The 23,570-nt window shown below is 37.5% G+C and overlaps 1 protein-coding gene across 1 annotated transcript in view; it reads left to right on the top strand.

Moving 5' to 3' along the window:
- Positions 1–23,570, top strand: part of LOC139720018 (prominin-1-A-like) — a 322,225-nt gene that overhangs the window by 104,264 nt on the left and 194,391 nt on the right. Inside the window, exon 5 of the mRNA XM_071631397.1 lies at positions 15,454–15,574. Within this exon, the coding sequence (XP_071487498.1) occupies positions 15,454–15,574 (121 nt within the window). The remainder of the gene's footprint in view (positions 1–15,453; positions 15,575–23,570) is intronic.

Below are 23,570 nucleotides of genomic sequence, written 5' to 3' on the forward strand. Positions count from 1 at the left end.
AGTTATAGCGGACGTCAAGTTGGATAAAGTTAGCGTTGATTTCACAATCAACGCTAACTAAAATGGGGCCCCAGAGATTCTACCAACAGCTAGACTTCTCATGCAACCAATTATGACTCATCACTTTGTTCACACAGCTCTGACCTAAAAGTCTTTTCATACTTTACCAAAATGCCAGCTGCTATTAAACACACACAATTCAAATATCACAAAGAGGGAGCACTCACTTTTGTGAACATCCCATGTCTGTTTTTAGAATCGAGACTTCTTGAATGTCCTCCACTAGCCTAGCATAGTCTATTTTTCTCTTCTTCTTTTTTTGTAAACAAAGATTTCTAGACTGTTCTCCACAAGCCTTGCACAGTCAAATAAACTCTACTTCATCTTGGCACCACAGATTCATTAAATGACATGCAATCAAGAGTCAGTTGTACTTCTTGACAGATCTTATGACAAAGGATCAAATAGCATCTCTCCTACTCAATCAAAATAACACACCACAGTATATTATAGGCAATGTGAGCTTTTTGAGATCGCTCTTCGTCTGGTGTCCGGCATCTGTCAAGCATAAACTTTTTACATTTTCATCTTCTTGAAAACCCCATGAGTGATTTTCACCAAACTTGGGAGGTAGCATTCCTAGGGGGATAGGATCTCAATTTGTTCAAATGGGCACCATGCCCCACCTGGGGATGGGGGGCCACAGGGCCCAACCCCCCTGAAATTATAAGGACTCTTCAAAAATCTTTGCTACAACCAGAAGTGATAGAGCTATTAAGTTACAATGTAATACAGGGGAAACTTGATATAACGAACACTGCTATAATGAGATATCAGTTATTACGAGGAAATTTTCCTGGTCCCAAATTTCCTTCCACACAAGTGTATGTAAAATGCTACTCTTACATGTATAGTGAGACTGGCTATTACGAAATAGGTGCAATAAAGAGATAAAGTTTGTGATTTCCAAGCAAAGAAAAACATTGTTAATCAAACCTATTATAGCGAGGTATCAAAGCAAAATCTCTTTGAGTAAATACTTACCCTGTGCGATCATGTTTGAAGATTGTAAAGCTCGATGTGATGAAAGTTGTGTCTTGTACACACATATTTTCTTCAGTGCACTCCACCTAGCACCGCATGTTGTACGTGTGTGTTTTTACACACATATTGTATATATACATGCAGAGAATGTGCTAGTATTGTATGACCCTATGCATACATGACATCATCATGATGTCATCATGTTATATACTGTATAGCAGGTGTGAGGCAATCTGCTGTGATTGGCTTTCTACTAGGGAATTCCCCATCTTCACACACACATTCATAATGTACTTAAACACAGAATGTGTCACATACTCACACAGCATTATGCAGAACATGTTCGAGCTTTCCACACACAACACACGCTTGCCAAATTATCAATCCACAGACACGATTTCAAACTATATATTTAAAAATTAAAACATCTATTCAGACAGAAACACATTCTTGAAATTAGATTTCATTGTTCAAATTAGTGAAATTCTTCCGTCGAGGTTTTTAGCTCACCTGAGCCAAAGGCTCAAGTGAGCTATTGCGATCGCCCTTCGTCCGGCGTCCGTCGTGCGTCGTGCGTCGTGCGTCGTGCGTCGTCCGTCGTCCGTCGTCCGTCGTCCGTCGTCCGTCGTGCGTCGTGCGTAAACTTTTTACATTTTCATCTTCTTCTTGAAAACCCCAAGACCGATTTTCATCAAACTTGGCAGGTAGCATCCCTAGGGGGTTAGGAACTCAATTTGTTAAAATGGGCACCATGCCCCGCCCAGGGGGCCCCCAGGGGGGCCCAAACCCCCCAAAATTAAGGAATCTGTAAAAATCTTCTTCTCTAGAACCAGAAGTGATAGAGCTAAGTTAATACTATGAGTTAGTACATTGATGACTGTAGTTTCAAGTTTGTTCATGGCAGAATCAGGGGTGCCCCCCTTGGGACCCAGGGGAGGGGGGTGGGGAAGGGTTCTAATGGGGCCTAAATTGTACATTTTCATCTTCTTCTTGAGAACCCCATGACCCATTTTCACCAAACTTGGCAGGTAGCATCCCTAGGGGGTTAGGAACTCAATTTGTTAAAATGGGCACCATGCCCCACCCAGGGGGCCCTCAGGGGGCCCAAGCCCCCCAAAATTAAGGATTCTGCAAAAATCTTCTTCTCTAGAACCAGAAGTGATAGTGCTTAGTTAATACTATGAGTTAGTACATTGATGACTGTAGTTTCAAGTTTGTTCATGGCAGAATCAGGGGTGCCCCCCTTGGGACCCAGGGGAGGGGGTGAGGAGGGGTCCTAATGGGGCCTAAATTGTACATTTTTATCGTCGTCTTGAGAACCCCATGACCCATTTTCACCAAACTTGGCAGGTAGCATCCCTAGGGGGTTAGGATCTCAATTTGTTAAAATGGGCACCATGCCCCACCCAGGGGGCCCCCAGGGGTCCCAAACCCCCCAAATGAAGGAATCTTTATAAATCTTCTCTAGAATCAGAAGTTATAGAGCTGAGATAATACTATGAGTGAGTACATTAATGACTGTAGTTTCAAGTTTGTTCATAGGAGATCCAGGGGTGCCCCTCTTGGGTGGGGGGGGGGGGGTGGTTGGAAGGGTCCAAATGGGGGCCTGAATTGTACATTTTCATCTTCTTCCTGAAAACCTCATGATGGATTTTTGTCAAACTTGGCACGTAGCATCCCTAGGGGGTCAGGATCTCAATTTATCAAAATGGGCACCATGCCCCACCCAGAGGGCCCCAGGGGGCCCCAATCCCCCCAAATTAAGGAATCTTAAAAAAATTGGGCCTTTATTGTACATTTTCATCTTCTGCTTGAGAATGCCTGGTCAAATTTTGGTGGAGCTGTAAATAATTTAGATTAGTGACTGCGTGAAAGGTGAACTTGCGATACTCAGGTGAGCGCTAGACCCGCGGGTCTCTTGTTTTTCATTGCAACTGATTGACAAATTATCCTACATCGACATAAATAAGCACTGAATTGATCAGTGTTTAAGTGGTAGCCATGATAAAAAATTCATGGGTGTACATACTCGAGCAGGATTCGAACCTACAACCTCTTGATCACCGGACAGGCGTACATTTGTAGGTTCGAATCCTGCTTTAGTATGTACGCCCATGATTGTGTCTTGTACACACATATGTGACCGTGCACCTCAAAACGAACATAAAGTCGCACACACTGATTTTGCGTGAGGACTGAAAATAAGTGAAATGGGTCAACCTAGCCGAACTTGACTTTTTCATATTTTCTGAAAGAGCGGGTCTTCTTTTACATTATGCCAAAATTTGGTATCATAAAACGGGCAGGAAAGTGTGTTATTTTAGCAGTTTATTTCTAACATTTTTGGTAGAATAGTGTGATTAGGTGTGTCTTTAGAATCCCTTTTTCATTTCTGAAAAACCTCGTCCACACTCTTCACTTTCAACTCTAATAACTTTTGAAAGGATAGTGCTACTGCTTTGAAAGTTGGTATTTATTATGGACAGAATGTGTTGATACGGCATGCTTAATTTCAGTTTAATTTGATAATCCCTTCATTGTTGTTACTCTGGTGGTTAACTTCCTGTTTTTTGTCCCATTCATCGCACAGCCAGCACGGTTTGGTAAAGATTAAGCGCTTGAATAGACACTGTACTTCGGAGCCTCTTTTCTCAGTTCACACTTTTTCTGGGTTCGTGCTTTCTTTCCAATATTTAGATAGGTTAGGAGAGTCCATTTGATTTGAGTTATACATCATTTTAAAGCTTAAAGTCTGCTCTTTCAGAATATGGTCTTATCTAAAAATTAATGTCTGGCGACTTTTTGTTTGTTTTGAGGTGCAGGGTCACATATTTTCTTCAGTGCACTCCACCTAGCACCGCATGTATATGTGACCCGCTACAACAAAAAGGTCCTAAAGTCGCGCACGGTCGAAGCCGTGAAAATCGAGTTTGAAGTCAGAGCATTAAAATTGGTCATAACTTACGATTTTCTGATTTTTATATATTATTGGAGTCTAACATGTCTTCTATCATCTGTCGAAATTTTGAAGCAAAATGATCAAAGGAGAGATAAAAAAATAGCGTTTTTCTGAGCCATGTTTTTTGGCGTTTCAACGAAGCAGAAACTGGTTCGAAAATTTGGATTGAGCGCCACAGATAGGTACCGCCCCTAACAACGGCCAGAGTGATCTCATTGGTCAGTTTGCTGCTTGCTGCTAACCGAAGCGTGAAGCTCGCACACTGCCCAGTCGACTGGTGCATGCGGGCGGGGTGCACTATGCTCAGCCGCTTCTCATATCCTGGTCACTGATTGGTTAGTGAGGAGACCGCCGATGCTGATGTGCTTGAATGAACTCTTCTTCGGGGGTTGCTAGGGCTTACCTTCTATTGTCCAGAGGTGAAAACTGACTTGCGTGTCCCTTGATCGCAATTGCATTGAAAGGAAGACTTTTAGGGCGCTTTTCTCGAAACAGTGATTTTCCAGACGTCTCGACATGCTCTCTTTTAAACATCGATATCTTCGCAGCCGATTATTTTTATAAAATGTGTTATATATCAATTTAAAGCAGAAAGATTAGGGGATTATATCATGCAATTTTCAAATAATCGACCTTGCCCGACTTTAGGATCATTTTGTTGTAGCGGGTCACATATGTTGTACGTGTGTGTTTTTACACACATATTGTATGTATACATGTAGAGAATGTGCTTGTATTGTATGACCCTATGCATACATGACATCATCATGATGTCATCATGACATATACTGTATAGCAGGTGTGAGGCAATCTGATGCTGTGATTGGCTTTCTACTAGGCAATTCCCCGTCTTCACACACACATTCATAATGTACATAAATACAGAATGTGTCACATACTCACACAGCATTATGCAGACACGATTGCGAACTATATATTTAAAAATTATAACATCCATTCAGACAGAAACACATTCTTGAAATTAGATTTCATTGTTCAAATTAGTGAAATTCTTCCATCAGGATTTTTTTTTTCATTGCAACTGATTGACAAATTGCCCTACATCGACGTAAATAAGCACTGAATTGATCAGTGTTTTAGTAGAAGCCATGATAAAAAATCATGGGCATACATACTCCAGCAGGATTCGAACCTACAACCTCCTGATCACCGGACAGGCGTAGGTTCGAATCCTGCTTGAGTATGTACACCCATGATTTTTTATCATGGCTACTACTAAAACACTGATCAATTCAGTGCTAATTTACGTCGATGTAGGGCAATTTGTCAATCAGTTGCAATGAAAAAGCATCTCGACGGAAGAATTTCACTCATTTGAATAATAAAAGCAGTACCCGCTGCATGCTATAAGGATTAGAACCAACACTTGCTGTCGGGCGAAAGCTCGGTGGTCTCGTGGAGATGACGCCTGTCCGGTGATCAGGAGGTCATAGGTTCGAATCCTGCTCGAGTATGTACGCCCATGATTTTTTATCATGGCTACTACTAAAACCCTGATCAATTCAGTGCTTATTTACGTCGATGTAGGGCAATTTGTCAATCAGTTGCAATGAAAAAGCATCTCGACGGAAGAATTTCACTCATTTGAATAATAAAAGCAGTACCCGCTGCATGCTATAAGGATTAGAACCAACACTTGCTGTCGGGCGAAAGCTCGGTGGTCTCGTGGAGATGACGCCTGTCCGGTGATCAGGAGGTCATAGGTTCGAATCCTGCTCGAGTATGTACGCCCATGATTTTTTATCATGGCTACTACTAAAACCCTGATCAATTCAGTGCTTATTTACGTCGATGTAGGGCAATTTGTCAATCAGTTGCAATGAAAAAGCATCTCGACGGAAGAATTTCACTCATTTGAATAATAAAAGCAGTACCCGCTGCATGCTATAAGGATTAGAACCAACACTTGCTGTCGGGCGAAAGCTCGGTGGTCTCGTGGAGATGACGCCTGTCCGGTGATCAGGAGGTCATAGGTTCGAATCCTGCTCGAGTATGTACGCCCATGATTTTTTATCATGGCTACTACTAAAACCCTGATCAATTCAGTGCTTATTTACGTCGATGTAGGGCAATTTGTCGATAGATTTCATTGGCAAAAAAACATCTTCTTACCCATAAAGGTGAGAAATTCCCTCACATGCATTACCAGGATATCAGTATTAATTGCAACGTGATATGTAGTCCCACATGTGCAAATTAATGTATTTGAAATGTTATTTTTTGTTCATGCCTACTGCTATAACGAGATATCGGCTGTAACGATGAAAATGACTCAGTCCCAACCATCGTGTTATATTGATTTTCCCCTGTACTATGAGTTAGTACATTGATGACTGTCAGTATGTTCATGACGTAATCGTGGGAGGGGTCCGAATTGGGGCCTGAATTGTACATTTTCATATTCTTCTTGAAAACCCCATAATGAATTTTCACCAAACCTGGCAGGTAGCTTCTTCTGGGGCCGGAGCACTCTTGACACTTGATACTTGACACTCTTGACAAGGGTGCAACGAAGCCCATGACATATTACAATACATTATGTGGGATAAAATAAATGCATTATATATAGGAGGGCATTACAAGGCAACATACGTTTCAAATTATTCATAATCCCAACAATCAGGGATATTTTACGGCAAACAAAATTTTTATGAGAATTCCATGTCAAGCAGTCAAGATTTGTACCCTAAGGTATGTGAAAACAGAGCAATGCTCTATCAAAATATTGTTGATATAAAGTTTGACATTATCATAACAAGATCTTCTATATTGCTTGTTTCTGTAAACGAAAAATTTTGTTTTCAAAATAGTCAAAGATAACTTAATACAAACAAGCCAATTATATATTTATCCAAATAGATATTGATCCTACTGACCAGTCTCAAAATTCTCGCGAGAGGCAATTAAAGTCATTTATCATCAGTGAATAGAACAAAATAAAAAAACTGTGAACAATTAACCACATCATTTATGTATATAAAAAATAACAATGGTCCTAGGATCGAACCTTGACGTACACCTGATGAGAAATGATTTTTGGAATCAGATGTGTGCCCTTGATACACAGAAAACTGTTTCCAGCTACGTAAATAACTTTTAAACCAAAGATAGGTTATACCAATTATTCCATAATACTGTAGCTTTGACAACAGTATCGAGTGTGACAAAGTATCAAAAGCCTTTGATAGATCCATGAAAATGGCAACTGCATGTCTATCAATATCAAATTACTTCAGAATTTGATCATACAAATCAATAATTGCAAATTCAGTGAAACAATTTTTCCTAAATCCATGCCGCTGAAAAGTAAGCAGACTATTACTTGTCATATGATTGCAGTCTGTTATAAACAAATCTCTCAAGTATCTTAGAACATAATGGCAGTACAAAAATTGGTCTATAATTCCAACATTCAGACTTAATTTTTTCTTTTGTGGACAGGTACAACTTTTGCTGGTTTCATTTTTGACGGAAAAATGTCAGTTTGTAAGGATAGATTACATTTTGTAAATCAAAGTTTTACTTATAAAATACATACTCGGTATAACAATGTCTATAGATACATTATCTGATCCCGGACTTTTACTTTCTTTGATGCTCCTGATGACATCGATAATTTTAGATTCAGAGATTGGTTAAAAAAACATTGATTGATCAGACATTTTCAGCATAAAACAAGAAAAGTTCACATTGGTCACAGGTAGCGATCGTGATAGTGAGGTACCGATACTAACAAATTCTTGAGAATACATGGTCAAATTTTTTCACCAAACTTGATAGGCATTATCGCATGGGATTTAGAGTATATTGTACTTATACAACTGTACATGAACACAGGGGTTTCTGAAGCACAATGCCCAAAGTGGAAGGGGGAGGACAGTTGACTCTTTTCAAATCTTCTCTCAAATTGTAAGTGATAAGCTAAGGTAGTGCTATGTGTAATGTAGATTAGTGACTATGTAGAAGGTGAACTTGCGATTCTCAGTTGAGTGCGAGACCCACAGGTCTCCCGTCACACAAGCATTACCCTCATGGGAAGCTAGACATTTGAAATGCTCTTTCACATTGCCAATGGGAAGATGTGACTTATTTCAAAGTGCATATATTGCATTGATTCTAATTGAAAATGATTATACAGACTTACTAGAAGTAACGCTTCAAGTACTGCTTGTACTTACTGTGTGTTGCGTAAATGCCTTCAGTGTTCAAAAGGCTATAAAGTTTCAAGTTTCAAGTTTCAAGTTTATTTCATATTTCCATTTCTCAGTGATGGGATCACAAAATGATTGACAATAAAACAAAAGTACAAAACATATACAACCATATCTTATGTTTGAAGAAAAAAAGACAAACTAACATTACACACAAATATAAATGGTCATTTTCATCTGAGGATATCACAAATAAATGTCAGAAATATGATGGGGCCTACATAAAAGCAATGACGCTTGTAAAAACTGTAGGTTCCCGAATTTATAGGCGTGAAATTATACGGAGAACGGACATGTTTATCTCGACCAACTTAAATTGTACCAGTGCAAAATCAGTATTAAAAACGAACTAACGAACCACATGAATACTTTAGTATCGCTTAAGCGAGACTGTACATATTTCGCCGTGTTTACACACACACACACACAAAGTGCTATAACGGTATCGTGAAGTAACTTGGAGCTGCAGACAAAGACAAAAAACTGGGGGTATTAAAAAAGAGAATGTTGCTAAGAGCCGGGTAGTGTGTATCCACTAAGTAATAGCCGTTTTAGTTTGCGTTTGAAGGTGAATAAGGATAAGGAAGAAGTAATATCTTGAGGGAGGTCATTCCAGTATCTGGGTCCAGTAAACATAATTGTTTTCTTTGCAAAAATAGTGCGAGTACGGGGAAGGTGATAGGCGTCACTCTGACGAGTGGGGTAGCAATGAATAGAGCGATTTCTTTTGAACATGTGAATAAAAACGGATGGTAATTCATTAGTTGTTAGTTTATACATGAAAATTCCAAGATTATAATAAAATAGGTCTGGAATTTTCAGAATTCTGTTTTGATGAAAAAAACAGTTGGTATGAGCAAAATATCCGGCGTGGTTTATAATTCTTATTGCTCGCTTTTGAATGCGAAGAAGGGAATCTAATAGTAAATTGATTGCGTTTCCCCACGCCAAAATTCCATAATTAAAGTGTGGAGATATTAAAGAAGAATATATACTCTGCAAAATATAAACAGGGAACAAATGTTTAAGCTTGTTTAAAATTCCAATATTTCTGGACAAAATTTTACTTACAAAATTAATATGAGTTTTCCAGGATAATTCTCGGTCAATCCAAAGCCCTAAAAACTTCGCGTTATTGACCTGCGTTAAACATATATCATTTATTTTGATCTCATGTGGGACAACATTCAAAGAATTACTGAATACCATATAATAAGTTTTTTTCTATATTCAGGGATAATTTGTTGGCATAAATCCAGGATTGCACAGACCTAAGCTCAATATTCATCATATCAATTAATGTATTAGGGTCTCGATGAGAACAAAACAAACTTGTGTCATCATCAAAACAAATAAATGATAAAATTGGCGATGATTTTTGAAGGTCATTTATGTATAAAATAAATAAAAGTGGGCCCAAGAGGGAGCCCTGTGGGACTCCACATGAGATAAGTTTTAACTGCGAATCATAGCCGTTAATGTTAACAAATTGCTTTCTATCAGTTAAGTAACTCTTAAACCATTCGAGAGGTGGCCCGCGAATTCCATAATGATACAGTTTAGAAAATAAAATTTCGTGATCTATCGTATCAAAAGCTTTAGAGAAATCAAGAAAAACTCCAATTGTATGCTCAAAATTATCTATAGCATGAGCTACCTTGTCTATAAAAGTGAGTAAAGCATGGGTTGTATTATAATGTTTTCTGAAACCAAACTGAGAATCTGATAAAATATTATGATTTGTGAGAAATTTCAATAATCGCGTGTAAACTAACCTTTCAAGGATTTTAGAGATCGAAGTCAATAGAGATATTGGTCGATAATTATTCACCAAATCTTTCTGTCCCTTCTTAAAGATAGGGACAACTTTTGCAACTTTCATTTTATTGGGGACTTTACCATTAAGTAGAGATTGATTAAAAATGTATGTTAAAGGAGAAATGATTTGATTCAGAACATTTTTTAAAAGAAAATTTGTAATTCCATCATATCCTGAACTTTTTTTATCGTTTAGATTCTTGACGATATCAACAATTTCTTCTTTAACAATAGGTTCGAAAAATATTGATTGAGGATTCCTATTACCTAAGTATCTATGATATTCAGTTGAGGATTTCGGGATTTTACTGGCAAGATGTGGACCAAGACTTGCGAAATAATTATTAAAAGATTCCGCCATGCTAACCGGATCGTTAATCTGCCGGCCGTCCGCCAAAATATATTTGGGAAGATCAGTATTGGTTTTGTATTTGAGTGTCTCGTTAATCACCTTCCACGTACTCTTCACATCATGTTTATATTTAACAAACTGTCGCGAAAAATAATTCCGCTTAGCAACACGTATTAAGGATGTCAATATATTCCGATATCGAGTATATCTTGATTTATTTCGAGGGCATGGATCTTTGCGATATTTATGAAAAAGACTATTCTTGCGGTTAATGGACCTGAGTAGAGATTTTGTTACCCATGGTTGTCGAGGTACTTTTTTGTAATTTGAATGGTGAGGCCTTTGAAGAGGAACACTAGATTCATAGTTAGTGGTCAAAATATTCGTAAAATTTTCAAATGCTAAATCAGTATCGCTTTGAGAGTATACAGTGGACCAATCTTCTGAACTTAATTTCTCCCTAAGTTTATTAAGGTTAGATTCAGACATTACACGAATGCCCGGATTGTGGGTATGAGAAACATTAGTAGTCATAAAATTTGACACAAGGGCATAGATTGGAAAATGATCAGTGACGTCAGAAACTATTATGCCAGATGTGATGTCAGAAAATAAATCATTTACAAAAATGTTATCAATAAGAGTAGATACATCATCAGTTATTCGAGTCGGTTTTCTTGTAAGGGGAATAAATGATTTCGACAACATAAGGTTCAGAAAATCTGCGCACATAAGATTATCGTTGTAATTAAGAAGATTGAGGTTAAAGTCACCCATGACAAAACATGTCTTACTATCAAAATAACTGCTTGAAATAAGGTCGCAAAATAACTCTAAAAATTCAGCAGGGTTTGAGCTGGGTGGTCGATAAATCTCCCCAATTATAATATTACCTTTATTCAAGGTTTTGACCTCAATAAATACACTCTCAAAAACTTCTGACATCACGCTATATTTTTCCAAAAAAACACAATCTAATTTCTGTGACACATAAAATCCGACTCCTCCTCCTTTCTTCCATGTTCTATTATTTGTTATGAGTCTAAAGCCGTCTATTGTAAGCAGCGAAGAGGGTGATGTCTCCTTTAACCAAGTTTCACTGAGCCCGATAATATTATATTCATTTTTCAACGTGCTCACAAGAGAAAGAAATTGATCGAAGTTTTTATTTAAGCTTCTGATATTAAAATGTGAAATAAAAAGTTGAGTTACGTCATTATGAGTGAGTGAAAGAAGTTCATCCTCTGTGTGATAGTGAGTGAATACATTTTGGACTGCGGCATCGTTACAGTCGAAATCTAGTCTCAATTCAGAAGTCTGCATATTTAAGAAAGTGACGATGTCGGAATCTTCGCCCTCTTCGCTGTTTACTGAGATTACTGGTGTCATATCAGCAGGTGACTGAGGATAAAGCATGCTAACAGCAGCGGCGTTCGAGTTAACAGTGGTATTTGGATTCATCATTGTGCATGATACAGAATAGGTGAATATAAAGATAGGCTGTTAACAGAAAATAGGTGCTCAAAAATACATCTGCTGTTGGATTTTAAAGGAAAATAGGTGAAAGAACATTTACCCTGATAATAGACGGTTAAGGAATGTTCAGTTTCCGTACGCAAAACAAGGCATGTCAGAAATTCAACGGTATCTGCGTGAGCATAATGCGTAGGGAATGTGGTTGTTACTAGTCTACAGGAGGGCACAATTGCACTGAACAGTTCAGAGAGGTAATTGCAAAGGCAAACAGACAATAAATTATTGGGGGTGGTCGAAAACACCGTAGAAACACATTTGTGTAAACACAAGGATAACAGTTTGCTCAGGGTAGGTGGCAACTTACATAGAGGAGTCAGATACACCAGGGTGACACATTTTTGCATAAACATTGATAACAAATTTCTGAGAGGAGTCGGAAGCACCGTGGTAATACATCTCTGCATATACAATAACAAATAGCTGAGAACAGGTAGTAAGTTGGTTTGAGCGGTCAAAGACACCGGAATAACACGTTTTTGCATACACAAGGATGGCAGATTACTGAAAGCTGACAAGTTGGTAGCTGTGGAGAGCACCGGCATAACACATTTTTGCATACGCAATAGGAAGTTCATTAACACTGTTATGTAAATTTTTGTGAATTTCGCTAAGAGAGACAGCACAGTGTGCGTGAAAATAGCAATATAGACAGGTATACTAAGTACTGGTACTTTACATAATGAAAATAACAAACCAGTTCTCTGTTTAGATCTTAACATACATGTGGCTATACGTACGTTCATAAGTATGCACTTGGCACAATTGTGAAAAATCAATTTGTTGGTTCGCACAGGTGAGATCGATTTTGGTGTAGCGTACAAGGAATGTATGTCAAGGCAAAAAGCAAGCACTACTGAGCACAAAACAACATCAAAGTAGAAACGAAGATCAAACACTGTGTCGTGTGCGTACTCGAAGCACACAGAAAAATACATAATCAGAAAGAAATTGCTTACATACATGTCTTCTATAAACCGTTTTCTCCAGATATTACCCGCTATATTATAAGCTTGACAGGCTGATTTTTGTCAATTTTTTAATTAGAATAGCTCATTTTAGGGGAAGTAAACATTTATTTCTGCCCGGAGTTGCCCTCCCCCGGTTGGTCTTATTGTAGGTTTGTTGACATAAAAGCTGATTTTGAGTATCAATTTAACCCTAACTAGGCCGGGCTATTTAGATAGATCATAGAGCCGGAGGGGGGGCCTCCCAGGCCCCCCTCCAGATCTCGGCCGTCAACTGCGCGATCGCGACAAAAATTGGCACACACATTGCCTATGACGTATTCTACGGTACCACGAAGTTAAATTTTTAAAAACTTATCATTTATGCTAAATTATGCTAATTTATGCATAATGATGCATGAAATCAGACAATTTGGTATAAATCACTAAATAAAGCTCAAAATGGGCACATTTTTTGTGTAAATATTCTTTTTAGTGTCCTGAGCAAATGTACGAGAAAAAGATTGCGGCATCAGAAAAAATTTCTAAAGTATTTTATTGTTTTTTGAATTTCTTATGTATATCTTTGTTTTTTCCACTTTTTGTTTTCCATTGGTTTTTTTTTAATGAAACTTGTCCGCGACATTATTCCAAACAAAAAAATATGCTATTAATTGATTTTAATCAATAAAACCCCCAAATAATCATGCTTTTATGAAATTTGCCTGTGAGCACAGTTTGCTGCAAGATTGAAATTGTACACAAATTCACGTTTTTGAGCAATTTTTGGTCTGACATGCACATACATATTTATGTGCAACTTCGGAACCGCGTGCCCGGGCATCGCAAATTTGGTGTCAAAAGATGCGAGAGACTCAAAGAAAGAAAGTCATGAAACGTCGCGGCGATAGCTCTTCACGTTAGCGATACATCGCACGGAACGTCGAGGGGGGCCTCAGAGGCCCCCCCCCCCCCCCCCCCCCGGCCTAGTTAGGGTTAAGTGTTGATGTGATTATGGGTTTCTCCAACCATGTACGTTGCCATGTTTGAGGATGCATGCACCGTGCTTTTACATCGTTGTAAGTCACATGGCATAACTGTTCACAAAAACTGCATCTAGTTTCTTGAAATACATGACAAAATGCTGTATTACTGTGAAAACTACCTCAATTCGGTCTTGTTAGGCTGCCATGGTACTTGTTTTTCAAACCATGAATAAATAAGAATAAATAAATAAAATTTCCTTATGGTAGAAAATTATAACACATAAAAACATTTCATATAATACTCCATAATTTTGAAACCACTTTTGATTAGTAGGTGTTTAACCCATTGAGGACGAGTCCCAAGCATAATCGGGCAAGTGTCTATGGGAAATGCATGTTGTAGTAAAATGAAACCATCCTCAATGGGTTTAAAGTAAAATGAAGGTTTGCAGTAAATTGCCCAAATTCAGTAGTTTCTGAAGAGTGTTATATAATGTGCCTAAACTTGGTTCTTGACTATTAGATTATTGGGCTTATGCAGGCCTTTTCATGTAAAGTTGGCTTTAATGCTGCTGCAGGATATCACTTGATTCAACATCTTATGATATTTTGAAATGAAATAGAGCTTGTATGGCTTGGTCTACATGATATGTCATGATTGAATTTTATACCCATGGGGTCAAAAGTCAAGTCAAATATGCTAAAATTATATGTTTTTTCCATATCTCAGAAATGGCTCGAGGTATTTGCATGAAGCTTGGTACATATACATGTATGTTCTGAAATAAAAAAATGATTCTCTTTTGAAGTTCTGGGTCACAGGTCAGGTTAAAATGCTTTGGTAAATATTAACTAATTCATGTTGAAAAGTAATCACTATTTTTCTTACCTTTGAAATGGCTCAATGGGTGATTTCAAGTTCGGTGCTAGTGTTAGTGCCAGTGCTTGAATAATTATAAACAAACTAAAGGAGGTTCCAGCTGCTTATGATTATTCAAACAGCTGTCAGTTTTTCTGTGGATGTACAAAAGAATTCCACAGATGTATTTGTGCCTTATATGAGTAGGTTTGATATGCTATCTTTCTGAGCAATATGAAAATTTATTTTTAATGCTAACATGATATTGGGTTTATTTTGCTTGTACCTTAAGAGTGCACAGCAATATCAATGAAACTTGCTGAAATTCTCATACAATTGCTCTCAGAAACCCATTTTGCTAGCCAAATTTAACTTGGTTTTAATTCGAAAAAGAAATGTACACAATATCAATTTCTGTCATGCCATTTTAATTTCTTACTAATCATGTGAAAGTATTGTGTAGCATTGTCAAGATTGTTTTGTTTCAGTTTTGTTCAAGCATTTATATGCTTGTCATATGTTCTGAATGGGTCCTGCCAAGCAAAAGGAATATGTGCTTTCATATATGTAATAAATGGGTTTAGTAGTTCACACATTCTCACTTTGTTACAAGCAAGTGCACCATGTGCCATCTAACACAAGTAAATGATTGTGAATATCTATAGTGTATGTTAGATGACATGACTTCATGACTTATATCTATTCAATATAATTTGTTTACAGAATAGGGACGGGAATATCATTCATAGCCAATCAAAACATATCATCTGGAGTCGGAAGAATTGAACCCAGCATACAGACTAATGTGGAAGATCTCATTGTGTACGTGAACCAGACTGTTAAGGTAAGCAACTTTCTCTTTTAGGTACCATATATTATTTCATTAAGGTGAATTGTGCTTTTTGTACTGCAGCATGATAAATTCTTTCCTGTGCCTTTATATTGCATTATTCCTTGACCCATATCCGCCGGTTGTGTAATGCAGTTAATAAGCTGTTGGTGCCGAAGGCTATCATAAGCACCCCCACCCCATTCATTTGCCTCGGACTGTTTTATTATACCCCTGCCAAACGAAGTTTGAAGGGGGTATATAGGAATCAGCGGACGGTCGGGCGGTCGGTCGGGCGGTCGGTCGGGCGGTCGGGCGGTCGGTCCGTTGCAAATCTTGCGTCGCGAACTACTTCCTCAGTTTTCAACCGATTCCCATAAAACTTGGCACAGATGTGTGCCTTGGGTTGTAGATGTGCAAGACGTATTTTTTGACAGTACCCAAAAGTACGTTGCCATGGTAACGGCATATTATGGGCAAAAATGGGTACAAATCTTGCATCGCGAACTCCTCCCACAGTTTTTGATCAATTTTTATGAAATTAGGTACAGATGTTCATCTGAATATGTTAATGTGCAAGACACATATTTCCGCAGTGGCAAAAAGTGCGTTGCCATGGTAACGGCATGTTATTGGTAAAATATAGGGCAAAATGCTTCATGGCAAAACTGCTTCATCAGTGTTCTTCCAATTCTCATGGAATTCATATTGAATGTTTGTCTTAGGATATAGGTCAGCATGACACATTTCTTGACAGTGACAAAAAGTATGTTGCCATGGTAACAGCTCACATATTATGAGCCAAAATGATGGAAAATTTTGTGTTGCAAACTACTTCCTCAGTTTTTGCCCAATTTCCATGAAACTTGGTACAGATGTGTGCCTTTGGTTGTAGATGTGCAAGACGCATTTTTCGACAGTACCCGAAAGTACGTTGCCATGGTAATGGCATATTAATGGCAGAAGATCAAGGAAAGATCTTGCGGATTTAACTACTTCCTCAGTTTTTTGACCAAAGCTTATGAAATGTTGTTTTGACCAAAGCTTATGAAATGTTGTTTGGCGGGGGTATAACCAGTCGCTATTTCTAGTTATTATTGTTATTATTGTTATTATTATTATTACTACTACTACTACTTTACAGTGTACATTATTATCATTATTACTATTACTTGGGGGAGGGGAGAGAGTAGAGCCATTTGGGTTTTGGACACAGTAATATAGGGATGAATCAAGGGAGGTGGAAAAGTTCATTCAGCTTATATAGTGCATATCACTACCATGGTGTCTCTATGCACTGTGAGGGAGAGGGTTAAAAATGGGGAAAAAAAAGGAAATGTACTGTTTGTAACATAGATGACCAAAGCTCATTCAAATACTTTTTAAACAGAAATCTCTTGAAAAGGGTTTTGAACTTTAACAATGTGGAAGCTTTCATATATGGAATAGTGTTCCACAGTGTAGGAGCAGTATGAGCAAAAGATCGCTCAACATAAAACTTAGTTGTAATGACAGGACATTGGAGGAGATTTTTCTGAGCTGATCCGAGATGCCAAGCGGAGCGTGCCATACCAAGGACTCGCTGAGATATTCTGGTACCATTCAATGCAGGCACTGATAGGTCAGTAATAGTACTTTGATGTATGCATGATCAGATAGGGAGCCAATGCAGCTGTTTCAAGATAGGGGTTCTAGTTACCCCCCCCCCCCTTACGTTGTTACTATAAACAGTTTGACGATAACAACAGAATATTTGAGAAAATTGTGTTTCCCTTTTAGCTTTCCATAGAGTTTATTTTCCATACATGCCTCTTATCATTTCTTCTCACGTTTAGCCTCCAGTACATCCCAATTCCTTTGCCCTCCCTCGTGTCTATATTTTCCCGTACCTTCTTTATTTTTTCCACTCCCTACACACTTCATGATTCTTTTGTTCTGCTTCCATTCATGGTCAACTTCATCTCATGATCACCCCATCTTTACTTTCCATCAAAGTCCTTTAGTTGACCTCATGTCACAATGCACTCTTTTCTTAATAGCATTTTGATTGGTTTGTTGTCCTATGATTTGAGCATGGTATGTAAATTCATGTAAAATCATTTGATTGAACATGTAAATGGAAAGAACTCAGTGGGTTCTGAATACTGCAGGAACTCACTGAGAGACTAGAGGACCTCCTGCTTTTGCTTCTCCTTTACCCCAAATGTTTGATGGAGATTGAGTGTGCATTATCGGTGTGTGGAGTGTCTTGGTGACTAGCTTGATGATTTGACTAGTGATCTGCTGTCCATTACAGTTGCAGGCTGTAATGTAGAGTGACTAAACAACCATCAAAGATGGAGGGCAATGCTGGTCTTCTTTTTGGCTTGAAATAAAAAAACAAACAAACACACACACACACACACACACACACACACACCACTGCCACCAGTGTAACATTCATCTGGGTGTCAAAAAAAGACAATCATAAAGCTAGTCACTCAGACACTCCACAAGCTGGACAATATTCAGTCAATCTCAAACAAACAAGGCAGATAGTCCATGGGCCAAGACCCCAAAAAAGGGTTATTGGTACCACCTGAGGTGGCAAAACCTTTTTGGTGTCATTTTGTTTGTCGGACATAGATATGCTTATCAAGCTATGATAGCATTTCCAAATTAGTAGCTTAGTCATAATAAATAAATTTTTAACCAATTTGGTCTCGTTTTTATATCCCTATACTTCTGAATCGAAACTAACCGCTATACAAAGAAGAGCACTGTCTTCTGTATGTCCGCAGGTGTTCTGTTTTAAACGTGGTGCGCTTAGTCTTTATTCAAGGCAGCGAAGGGAATATCCAAAGGGTTATGATGTCCACAGCTGCCACGCGGTGCGCTTAGTCTTTATCTTCATTTCATTTATTCCACAACTTGCACAACTGGTTAAAAAAAGAATGAACAATACAGGACAACATGTCAATCATAATATGCAATACAGGGTGTGGAGGAAGAAGCAAAGGCCATTGACCTGTCAAGGCTTCTCCCTAGTAAACAGCAACAATTATGACACAATAAAAAAAAAGAAGAACAAAACAAATCAAAACAAATCAAAACAAGACAAAACGAAAACTACTGATATGTACTTATATTAGCATAAAGGAAATTATTACAGGAAGGCATTATTGCACGTATATGAATTTACAACATATTCTTTATATTTTCTCTTAACAGAGTGTGGTTGGAAATGACAAATTCAAGCATTGTCAAGTTTTCCCAAAATCCCCTTAAAAACCACATGAATCCTCCACATGGCTACAGGTTAGTCCAAGAGGTGAAAAGTGCAAAACATGACAATCCCCATTCAAGAAAAGTGCTGAAATTACTCAGTAAAACATGACAATCCCCTTGATTTTCCACAATTCTCAACAATCCACTTGCATCAACAGTTTTGCTGCAATTTCAGCAAAACTTGGTGAGTGCATCTAGGAGGGTACATCAGCAAAACAAGTTTTGCTGTAATTACAGCAAATCTCTTGTCCATCACAAATACTCAGGAAACATGATGTATGTGCAGGTCTTTCCATGGAGACCAAATTTTGCTGTAATTTCAGCAAAATTATATAGGCCTTTGGACAGATGCTGGAGTGCATATTGTAGGACCTAATCATGTTTATGTTTTTTTTTTTATTATGCATATGCCATGATTTGTTGAAATTGACAATATTAGTATGTACATGTAAATCCTAGCCTTACTGTCAACTAAATTTGATGAATTTGTCTCATATGATGGATTTCAAACATGTTTAGGCTTCTACTCTCCATGATATAGCTGACAGAAGTAAGACAAGTCACTCATCAACTCAATTTTTTGTCTTTCATTCTATTTCCTCTTTACTCCATAAAACATATCTCAGTACATCTATCGACAGATACCAAATAATTATAAATGATATAGTAAGATTTGTGTTTATTGTTGAAATACATTTCTTTATTTCCATTTTTTTTGGGGGGGGGGTGTTACAGTTTGGTACTTGATACGTGGCATTTGTAATACACATGGGAATTCATACAAGAAAAAGGAAAATGTTTTTATCAGAAAAGAAGAATACTGACAGTTGTTAAATCTAGGCAATATACATGTACATTTGCAGGCAGAACTCATCATTTCAAAAACACTACAATCATTATGGCATCTTGGATATGAATTGCTCAGATGATACAAACTTAGGATAAATAAAAGACATACACAATTTCATTGAAAATAATTTTGTCATATTGTTAACTTTAGAATAGCTTCAATGACGAACAGTTAGGCTTTATGAATAATAATTGTACAAATTTATAAAACTGTTCTGCACTTCTACACACAGTAGTCGTCACATATGTGCCAAAATTCAAGTCAAGTACTCCAAAAACACAGGGAGTTAGGTCAATCCACTCTTTTTTTTGTATGATTGATACTAAAACTGCTGTTGCCATGGCAACATATCTGTTCACACATACATAAATGGCATCTTGCACAACTACACCTTACATTGATGACATCTTATATCCCAAATTTCAACTGAATTGCTGTAAAACTGATAGAGTAGTTTGATCAACCACAATGTATAAGATTTTATCAAAATTTGCTGTTGCCATGGCAATGCATTATGCAACACTAACAAAAAGCATTTGCACATCCTCCTTTCAAAGTGGTCACACATGCCAAATTCGGGGTCAATTACTCAAAAAATGAAAGAGTAGTTCCATCCACAACATTCTGTATTTTTTTTTCTTTAATTTGCTGTTGTCATGGCAATGCACTAGGCAATCTATAACAATGAAGACAGTGTCTTGCACATCTTCTTTTGATGGGAGTTACACATGCCACATTTGGGGTTAATTGCTCAAAAAATGAGAGTAATTCAATCAATTTTTTAATGAAAATTTGCCGTTGTCATGGCAACGCATTATGGATACTAACAAAAATGGTTCTTGTACATCTACCTTTGATTCTCCATGGGTCAAAACAGTCTAGGACCCTGTTTAATCAAAAGATATTTTGATTTTGAATTGCTGCTACAGACTTATAATAGATTGAAGTAAATTTTGTAATCAATTCTAACTCTTCATAAAAAGAGACCAAGTACAGTTAGGATTTAGGGTATGGCGTTAGAAATCACTGTTTCATGTTAACAAAAAGTTTTATGTCTGGTTTCGATGACACTTGTGCAGTCTGGTAATTTTCATCTTTATTTCCTTTTTTTTTTTTTTTGAATTTCTATTTGCGCATCCCTGTGTCTTAACCATCATAGTTATATCACCTGTCTTTAATAAGAAGGGATAGCAAAAAGTAATTACCATCACATAGATGTACACATCTTCCCCAGAGATTGACTGGTGATACAATGAGACACGAGTCCATTGTATTCCTATCTGTGCAGCAGACCCAGTTTGGCACATGCTTCAAATATTTTTTAGTGGCAGCATCGAACATCTGGCAAAGGATATAAAATGGTTGTGACTCCATTCTTTTTAACCTCCTTGGATTTATAAATCACACTTTGTATCATTTTGTGATAAGGCAAATATTATAAGGACAAGTCCTCCTTCATGTACATAAGGATTGAGAGAATGCAGCAATATTAGTAGAACACAAAGTTTGAGGAAAATCAGACAATCCGTTTAAAAGTTATGAAATTTTTTAAGTATCTGCGCAGTCACTGCTGGATGTGAAGACTGCTACAGTGTATGATGTCACTTGCATACAACGATTGAAGGAAAATAAAAAAGAGAATTTCACAAAACTTGACTTTTTGAATAAAGTGTGCATTTCTTCGACCTGCTACTAAAGTATGTTAAGGGTAATATCATTCCCCCTATCTTCTGAAAGAGAGAAGTTGAGTGTTCTTGTGTTATGCAAGAAAAATGGGAATATGTTGAATTTTCTTTATTCTTTCTGTTTATCGTTGTGCACATGTGACATCACAAGCTATCGTTTTTTTCATCCAGCTGTGGCTGAGCAGAAACTTCAAAATTCATAACTTTTGAACAGATTGTGCGATTTTCCTCCAACTCTCACTGATATGTTCTGCTTATTTCACTTTGCTGCATTCACTCAACCCACATGTCCATGAAGGTGAACTTGTCCTTTAAGCTACAGTTATAGATTTTTTAACTCTGATGTTATAATGATCTGTACTGCCCTAAATCATGTGGCACACTAGTATGCATTCTATGATAACTGATACATCTGTTAAACAACCAGATACTTGAAGGTGCGACCATTATGCCCCCGGATTTCCATCAAACTTTGGACTGATGCTGCTTGTTGGTGATGCTGCGTGAAGCTGGAATCCATCAAACTGATACCCTAGAAATGAAATGAACAAATGAGAAGATTTAAAATTTGTACGGAGGAGAGTTCTACAAAAACTGCAGCATGTATTCTTTTACAAAGCAACAGTGTGCTGCTCTGTAAAGCTTACAATAATGTACTGCAATACATTTTTATTTTAATTTTCATTTCCATTTCTTCCCTCAAAGCTTAACATTGCTCTGATGCCAGAGACTAAGCAAAGTTGTAAACAAACAAAATACAGAATGCTTGCTTCTTAGATTCCTATTTTGTATGTCTCAGAAGTTTTCTACAAGTATCCTTAATTACAATATTATTTCTATTCAAATCTTTAAGTCCTACACAATAATGGTAAGTCTACCACATATCACATATGGTGCCTTGTTACACTGTTTTACATTGTATAACATTTGCTATTAAGCAGGAATTCCATTCCAGGTTATCAGAGCTTGTAAACCTAGCAAAGGATGTAGATGAAAAACTAGCAGAGTTTAACATGTTCACATTTTTAATAGTTTGCAAATGATTGCAAAACCTAAGCAGGGGATTGAAAGTGTTGTGAAATATTTTTGGGTGTCATTTTTAGTTTTTTGATTTAAAATAAAACAACAAAAAGGGGACAATTTCTTGTGCATTTGCACATTTGTTTGTGATCTGCTCATAATTTGCTCTGAAAAAGGGTGTTAAAGCCTCGTCATATGTGTACATATGTGTACCTTCACAAGACGTGCATAATGCTCTGGAAATCTTTGTGAACTTCCATATGGAACTCCTCAGTTTGTAGAATATCTCGTGTATGTTAATAGCAAAATCTGTGAAGTTTTTTCTGATCAATTACAACATATCTGCAAATTATTTGCATACCTTTTGAGGCATTATTACCTCCGCTTAGGGAAGAGGTTATGATGTCATTACCATTGGTTTGTTTGTTACGTAGTTAGTTTGTCCATGCGCAAAATAACTCAAAAAGTAAAACTCAAAAAACGGATTGGGATTGGGATTGGGATTATCGGATTAACTTGCAGGAAAGGTTGAGGACGACACAAGTAATAAACAATTAACTTTTTGTAGTGATCCAAGAAATTTGGGGGAATTTGTAAAGGATTTTTGATATTTTGGCAGGAAGGGTCAATGAACTTGGGAGTTCGGGCTGCGCGTATGTGTGAGGTTTGCATGCAGGCACTTAAGTGCGTGCTCTAATCTCTGCTATGGCGAGGCGCGCCGTGCATCTGAGGGTTTAAGACGTTACAAATGCTTCTATATTGTGAAATTGGGCGATTTTTCAGTGGCTGGAAATCACTAGTCTCTATGGAAGAGCAAGATCACGGTGGAAAGCAGCTGCTTGATGGAGGTCTGCGCTCTCAGAGTGCTTCTACTTACAAATGTTTAGCTGTGTGTTACTCGTGACGAGAATTATTTTCAGCGCCATTGTCGCAACAAGTAAAAAAAAAGAAAGCGAAAATTCTATAATGTTGGACTTTGCCATTTTTGACATTTACATCCTTTGCAAATGATTCACATGCTCAGTAAAATCAGCCTGTATAGTATAAGAGTAAAAACTTGGGAGGACAACAGTGAAAATTTTTTATCACAATTGGATGAATAGTGAAATAGGGAAGTTATGAAATTGTGAAGTTTTGCTAATTTTTGCAGAACAGTTTTTATAAATTTTCATACATGTATTTGACATGA

The sequence above is a fragment of the Diadema antillarum genome, unplaced genomic scaffold (assembly GCF_040938485.1).
Source record: "Diadema antillarum isolate AM-2024a unplaced genomic scaffold, OU_Dant_1.0 scf00000010, whole genome shotgun sequence".
Classification (NCBI taxonomy): domain Eukaryota; kingdom Metazoa; phylum Echinodermata; class Echinoidea; order Diadematoida; family Diadematidae; genus Diadema; species Diadema antillarum.